At 59.8% G+C, this 7,614-nt stretch overlaps 1 protein-coding gene across 1 annotated transcript; it reads left to right on the forward strand.

Annotated features, from left to right (window-relative positions):
- Nucleotides 1-804: 804 nt before the first annotated feature.
- LOC132685856 (Fc receptor-like protein 6) lies at nucleotides 805-3,712 on the forward strand. Its single transcript, XM_081791838.1, has 5 exons — nucleotides 805-970; nucleotides 2,114-2,380; nucleotides 2,778-3,062; nucleotides 3,289-3,380; nucleotides 3,644-3,712. The coding sequence occupies exons 1-5, from the start codon at nucleotides 805-807 to the stop codon at nucleotides 3,710-3,712; spliced, it is 879 nt and encodes a 292-aa protein (XP_081647964.1).
- The last annotated feature ends 3,902 nt before the right edge of the window (nucleotides 3,713-7,614 follow it).

Below are 7,614 nucleotides of genomic sequence, written 5' to 3' on the forward strand. Positions count from 1 at the left end.
TCTTCTTAGAGGACAAGGAGGCTGTCATCCGCCTCTTTTCCTTGTGCCTCCGGAGGCCGGCCGAGAGGCCAGACGGTGGGGAGGGGTACCCCAGGGCTGGCTGCACAGAGACCCTGAAACCAGCACGGCCGGAGGCCGGGTGGAAAGGCTTCTGGCAAGCTTATGAGGAGCTACGGTCAGGTGGGGCACTTTCCAGATCTTTCCATGAAGAGAAAGTCAGGGGCTCGCTGACCCTCCACACCTGTGACTTCCTTGTCCGCCCGGAAGTGGTCAGCAGCCAGTCTTGTCCCGACACCCGTCCCGGCTGCGGATCCCTGTGATGGACAGCCCACCGTGTCCCTTATGTCACATCCCTGCTGTTTACAAATGTCTGTCCGATGGGACCGTTGTCTGGCTGAGGTGGGCACAGCCCTTGGCTCTAGATCAGTTGGAGGGGTGGCCCCACCTTCCAGAGCTCAGGCTTCGGCGCCCATCCGCCCAGTGGCATATCCCACATCTGGAGGCCAGGGCGGCCCCGGGGGCTCTTCGCGCCTGCTCCTCCCTCTCATCCCGGTGCCTAGTGACAGACATCTGGGTCTGGGTCCGCCCTGCCCTTTCGCAGACGTGACCCCCGACGCACCCAGGCCTCCCCGCCAGCTGAAGCCCAGGCCTGCCAGGGACATCCTACGGGGACACTGAATCCGAGAATGCGATGCCAAAACCGACTTCTGGCAGAAAATCCTTCTTTTTGTCTCTGAGTAAAGAGTGTACCTGCTAATCTCACCTCTTCCACTACCACCTGCGACACGGTGGGGAACAGCAAGGATGTGGCTCAGGCCTCCCGCCTGGGCATTGGCCCCCTGGACTCTGGCTCCCGGGGTCCGCTCCCACGTCCTCTGCTGCTCCCCTGCCCAGGACCTTCTGGGCAAGGAGCCTGTCCCTGCAGGGGGCTGGGGGGCCGTCTTCAAGTACGAGGGCTTGACTGAAGGCCGTATGGGGAAATAAGGGAGGTTGGAATCTTTCCTTTTAAAAAAATTTTTTTTTTACATTTATTTATTTTTGAGAGACAGAGTGAGATAGTGCACAAGTGGGGGAGGGGCAGAGAGAGAGGGAGACACGGAATCCAAAGCAGGCTCCGGGCTCCGAGCCGTCACCACAGAGCCCGACGCGGGGCTCAAACCCACAAACCGCGAGATCGTGGCCTGAGCCGAAGTCGGACGGTCAACCGACTGAGCCACGCAGGCACCCCAGAAATTTTTTCTTTTAAGAACAAAGAAGGGGCACCTGGGTGGCTCAGTCGGTTGAGCGTCCGACTTCGGCTCAGGTCATGATCTCGCAGTTCGTGAGTTGGAGCCCCGCGTCGGGCTCTGTGCTGGAGCCTGCTTCGGGTTCTGTGTCTCCCTCTCTGCCCCTTCCCCGCTCACGCGCTCTCTCTCTCAAATATAAATAAACATTAAAAAAAATTAAAGAACAAAGAAGCATGTTGTGAAAGCTGTTTCTTCCCAATCCTAGCCCGTGACTTACCCAGTCTGCTGTCTATAGTCTAAGAAATCCATATGCATAAGCAGACATATATATACATGTGAATGTGTATGTGCATATTTTAAAATACACAAATGGAGTTTCACTGTACACGTGGTTCCACACGTCGCATTTAATTTTCTTCTATTAACGCTTTATCATGGAGCTCATTCCAGACAGTAGGTATTTCTGGACCTACCCCTTGTTTTCTCACGGCCACAGTAGATTTCATTATATGGCTGGACCGTAACTGATTTCGCCAGTTCTCCATTAACAAATGCTTTAACTGGGGCAGCTGTGTGGCTCAGTTGGTTAAGCGTCTGACTCTTGGTTTTGGCTCAGGTTATGATTTCATAAGTTTGTGAGCTCAAGGGTGAGGAGAAGAGGCAGGGGAGAGGAAGGAGGGGAGGAGGGGGAGGGGAGAGGAAAGCAGAGGCCCCGCCCAGGTCTGGCAGGAAGGCCTGGGGGGCGGGGCGGCTCAGCAGGTGCCATCCAGCAGCCTGTGTCCCCAGGGGGAGGCCTGAGGCGGGCTTGGGGGCGGGGGTGTGGGGACAGAGGGAGAAAACGCCCACGCAGTGTGTGGCTCCGGGGCCACCCTGTTCCCGTCTCACAGCCTGGCTGTACCTCCGAGCCTGGCCAGACCCCGTGTTTGAGGGAGATGTCCTGACTCTGCAATGTTATGGATGGACGAACAAGGCCCTGTCCCAGGTGAAGTTCTACAAAGACAGGAGATTATTCCAAACCCTGAAGACCAGATGGTCCCTGTCCGTGGGGACAGCTACCCTGGAAAGCAGCAGCCAGTACAGCTGCTCTGGGAAGGTGGCCTACGTCCCATACCTGGGCAGACAAACCTCAGAGCTGGTCAAGGTTCAAGTCCAAGGTGAGTCACCAGCTCAGGGGGGTCGGGGGTGGGGCTGGGATGCTGCTCAGGGATCTGGTCTCTGGAGGTCAGCAGCTGTCCCTCTGGCTGCCCCTGATGCCGGGCGACCACAGGGCCCCCGTTTAGAGCCAGGGGAAGGAAGTGCCCTGAACCAGCCTGGGCCAGACCCTTCCCCTCTGGGGACCAGCTGACCCCTACGGCCCTCTGGCTTTGGCTCCGGACTCCAGAGAGGCTCTGGCAGTGTGGGTCGTAGCTGGGAGGTGGGTCCTGGGACACAATGACAGGGTCTCCCGTGGGGCGTGGGGCTGTGACCTGGGATGCGCTCTGGCTTGGACCCGGCCTCTGGGGACTCAGGGTTCAGGAGGCCCCCCCTGAGCCTGGGCCCACGTCTCCCCAGAGCCGTTCCCGCCTCCTGTGCTGAGCGCTGTCCCCTCTCCCGAGCTCCGTGAGGGGAGCCCGCTGACCCCGAGATGCCAGGCGAAGCTGCACCCCCAGAAGTCGGCCTCGAGGCTCCTCTTCTCCTTCCACAGAGATGCCAGCACCTTGCAGGACCGGGGCCCCCACCCGGAGCTCTGCCTCCCAGGAGCCCAGGAGAGAGACTCTGGGCTTTACTGGTGCCGGGCCACCCTTGAGGGTGGTGTGGCCCAGAAGCAGAGCCCCCAGCTGGAGGTCAGGGTGCAGGGTGAGTGGCAGAGGCCGGTCCGCAGAGAGGTCCACTCCAGCAACAGGGGAGAAGGAGACGCGGCGGGCTCCACGGAGAGGGCGCCTGCACACGGGGAAGAGTGGAGGGGGGCCAGGCTTCCTGAGGGTGTGGAACCCACCTGCACACAGGGCCCCGCGCACGCCTCTCTCTGCTCCTTCTCCCGTGCGTGCCTCTGTGGGGCTCTCCGCGCCTCTCCCTCTAACAGACGCTCGGCTGCCATCACGAAGTGTCCGGGCGGTGGGGCGGGGGAGCTTCAACAATGAAAATATGTCCTTACTGTCCTGGAGGCTGGAAGTGGTCTGTCAAGATGGTAGGAAGGTCAGGCTCATGCTGGGTTCCCTTCTTTAGGCTTGGGGGGTGGGGGGAGGGTGGGGGAGGAGACCCTCTGCTATCTCTTCTTCTCAGGGTGCTAATGTCGCCATGAGGCCCCGCCTCGTGACCTCCCATAGGCTGCAACTCCAAAGACAATCTCTTGGGGGGGGGTGGGGCTTCGGCATACGAATTTGGGGGGACACAGGCTTTCGGTACACGGCACACCCCGCGGCCTGTCTTGTCTGCAGGAGAGGAACCTCTACCTGGACCCTGGTGAGAGCGGCTCGGAGGCCCCGGGCCCTGGGTGCCAGCTCTGAGCTTGACTCGACGTCCTTTCCAGACACTTCTGCAAAGCCGCCAGGCCTCCCCTGGTACCGCACAGGGTCCACATCACCTACTCGGCCTGGGAATCCCTCACCTGGTCACAGAGCAGAGGGGGGTGAGGCCTGTCCACCCCGGAGTCCACCGGCATCTCCGTGCCGTTCCTCCTCCCGGAGCTGCTGGGAGATGTCCCTCTTCTCCCGCTCAGGGCCGGGCACCCCCCTGCCCCCTGCTCCCACGCGAGCAGCACAGCCAGCTCACAGAGGGGCTCAGAGGCTGTGGGCACACGGTGTCCCTTCGCTTCTCCCTGGGGATGTTACCCCAGCGACGGGCAGCGGTCAGGGGTCTGGTTGTGCCTGGACGGATGCACTTTGGAAGGTTGGCGTGTGTGTTTCTTCTTTCCTCCTTGTCACCTTGTCTGAAAATGAATTTAACGTTGGGTCGTGAAGAATTAACTTTACCCAAGGAGAGGTCTGGTCTTTGCCAGGGGCTGCTGGGTTGGTCCTTAGCGGTGTCGTGTCCCAGAGGAGTGTCTCTGTTTGCACGGGGACCTCGGCCACCAGTCTAATAACATGGCTTATGATGAGGGTTTCGGGACATGTGGCATCATTTCTACCGCCAGAGGGACTGGATGCGGAAGGTACCAGCCGGGCCTTCGGAAGGGCAGGACGCTAACGGGCAGCCGCGTGGGCTGAGGTCATCAAGCTCCAACAGAACGGGCACCGGAACTTTTCCGTGTGTGTTGTCATGTGGGTGCGGAGCGTAACCGGGGACAGGACGCGTTTGGTACTTTCCCCGGGCCCGTGCCCTTCTGCTCGAGGCTGCCTTTCACGGGCAGCCTTTCCCTGTCATAAGGCACAATGGCGAACATAAAGGCTTTCAGTGTGTTCCGTGAGTCCTTCTAGCAAATTACTGAACCTGAGGTGGTTCCGGGAACCCCGTGGAACGTGCAGTGGGCGTCAGAGGCGAGGGTGGTCTCGTGTGGACCGTGTTCTCCCGCTGTGGGCCGGGCCACCCTCTTGCACGCGGTTTGCAAATGCGTCCGAGAGAAGACACCAGTCGGTTAGGAAAATCAGATTAAAAGCCAGCGGGGTAGGCAGATAAGCTGGAGCCAGGAGCAAGGTCACTATCCAAATGGCGTCTCTCACGCTGTGTCCCCGCTAAGGCAGGGCCACAAGGGTGGGTCTCCCCTCGACAGCACGGGTCTGGGAGGGCGGCGAGGCGTCTGCGCAATCACAGGACCGCTCGGGAAATGGTGTGGCCGCCGCGAACACTGTCTTTAGCCGCGTCTTTCGGCCGCCCCGTCGGCAACTCCTGCTTTGTCTGCGTGTCCCCCACGGGCTCTGGGTGTTGCGGCAAAAGCACTTGAGAAGGCGAGTGGGCATGGCCCTTGTGGGATGGGGTTTGCCTCTCCGCTTTCTGATCACCCGCCTGACCCGGCTTGTGATTCTCCAGGGGGACGAACTACCCACACCCCAGCTTTGATGGCCTCTGCCGGGACAAGCCATGGCGACTTGCTTACGAGAGCACACGGTATTCTCTTACTCTTTTACAGCCACAGAATCAATAATAAACACTATATTAAAGAATTTCAAGTATACTGGGGGATGGTTTTTTTAAAGGGAAGTTCCCCCTCCCGCCAAGAAATCTTTTCATAAGCCTGATGTGTAAATGGGGGGGGGGGGCTGGAATTCGACCTCTGGCGGTGCCGCGATGCCTCGATGCCTCGTTTCTTTGCCGCCCTGCAAGCCCGGAGCCGCCAAGGAACCCTCAGGGCCCCGAGGCACTGCCATCGGGTTTTACGCTGAGAGGGGCTGCAGCCCCCAGCCTCCACCAGAAAAGTCCTTTATGTTCACGAACTGGGTTTCTGGTAATATTTCCTTTGAGGGAAGGGCTGTGTGGATGTTTTCTAAAGTTCGGAAACCAGTGTTCCAAAGAGGACTGGATGGCACGGACCTCGGGTGACACGGCACCAGGCGAGCTTCTGGAAGGTGTCGAGTTAGGCAGGGACCCCTGCCTCCCCTCCCCTGCACACCCCTTCCAACGAGGCCATGCGCAGTCAGCCCGACTGGACGTCCCGAGTGCCAGGCCTCGTCCATGCCGGGGTCATTCTTCCCGCCTCTCCTGCCCCCTCCCACAGAGCGGCCTGGTGGCTGCTCTGAGATGCTCCACTTGTCCTTCTGTCCCTCCGTTTCCTCTTCTGACAGACTGGGGGGGGATCCCCGAGGCCTCCCCCGTCCTTAGCGGTTTCCACAGATGGGGAGAAAACGTTGCACCCTTGCTGTTCTGTTACCAGTTTGCTGCCCCCTCAGGGAAGGGAAGCCTCTTCCTTCCAGGTGGCCTGACCCCCAAGCTCTTCAGTGCCCTGGGTCAGGACCCCAGACGGACCCTCTCTTGCCCGGGAAGAAGGATTTGACCCAGAGAGCAGAGCGACCCCATAGGGTGTCATGAAATCTCTACAGGGGATAAGGTCTTCTCTGGTGAGAGCGTTTGTATTGGATAATGAAGGTCTGCAGCCTTTCTCAGGAGAAGTGTTTAGTGTGTGAGTATGTGCGCGTATGCAGGTGTGAGTACGTGTGCATGTGTGTGTGTGCAGGTGTGTGTGTGCAGGTGTATGTGTGTGTACGCATGCGAGCATGCATGCGTGTGCATGTGTGAGTACGTGTGTATGGGGGTGTGCAGGTGTGAGTACGTGTGCATGGGTGCGTGTGCACGCGTGTGCAGGTATGAGTCTGTGTGCATGTACGCGTGCAAGTGCGCGCGCGTGTACATGTGTGAGTACACACACGTGTGTGCATGTGCGAGTACATGTGCATGGGTGGGTGTGCAGGTGTGAGTACGTGTGCATGGGTGCGTGTGCAAGTGTGAGTACATGTGCGTGTACGCGTGCGAGCGTGCACGCGCGTGCATGTGTGAGTACGTGTGTATGGGTGTGTGCAGGTGTGAATGCGTGTGCAGGTGTGAGTACGTGTGCGTGTATGCGTCCAAGCGTGCCCATGTGTGAGTACACACGTGTGTGTTCCTGTGTGAGTACGGGTGCATACGTGTGTGTGCATGTACGTGTGCATGTGTGTTTGCGCATGGGGCTGCGGGGGGGGGGGGGCGCTTTCTGAATCCCAAATTAGTAAATCGCTACTCAGTGGATCAGAGATGAAATTTGCAAAATCTCTTCAAAGAACCAGACGGTCTGATGGAAGCGTCTACCGTGTTAGAAGAAGGAGGTGGGGTGGCGGTGGCCTTGGCACGCAGAGTCACAGAGGTAAACCCCGACGGTGGCTTCTGGCTTGTGGCTGGGGCTCCTGCAGCCGGTCCGCCGCAGCCTGGCAGAGGGAGCACCGTGGAGAAGGGCGCGGGGGTTGGGGCCAAATTGTCGAGCCACAGGCCGTCTCCTTTCCCCGAGCACCGTGCTCTCCGGCGGCCTTCGGTCGCCAACTCCTCACGCTGACCGAGCGAGCGGGAGACGTCGGGGCGCAGCTGCGGCTGGCGGGCTTGGTCTGAGCGCTCGGCCCGGTGGACACCTGGCCGCCGTCCGGGTCGTTCCTTCGTGCGGTTCTGTCCTCACCTCGCCACTTCCTGCTGGCTGTTGTTTGCCCGTGTGTGTTGCTCACGCCCCCCGAGCCCCTGTGTGATGCTGTAGCCGCCGCATTTCCCGGCTCACGGCCGCCGCCCGCATCCAGAGCGGCGCCCGGCGCTTACCCGAAGCTTCGTGAATATTTGCGGGATGAACACAGTTTTATGCGCCACTTAACGACGATGTCACCTCTGATAAAACGAGGCAGCGTCCCAGATTCTGATAAATTCTGGGACGTCGAAGCGCTGGGCTTTGGAGCCTGCTCTGTGAGTGCTAAAGTAAGTGAGAAAAGTACCCTCGGTGGGGGCGCCCCCCTGCCCGGGCTGC

Source organism: Panthera onca, chromosome F1 (assembly GCF_046562875.1).
Source record: "Panthera onca isolate mPanOnc1 chromosome F1, mPanOnc1 haplotype 2, whole genome shotgun sequence".
Lineage (NCBI taxonomy): Eukaryota > Metazoa > Chordata > Mammalia > Carnivora > Felidae > Panthera > Panthera onca.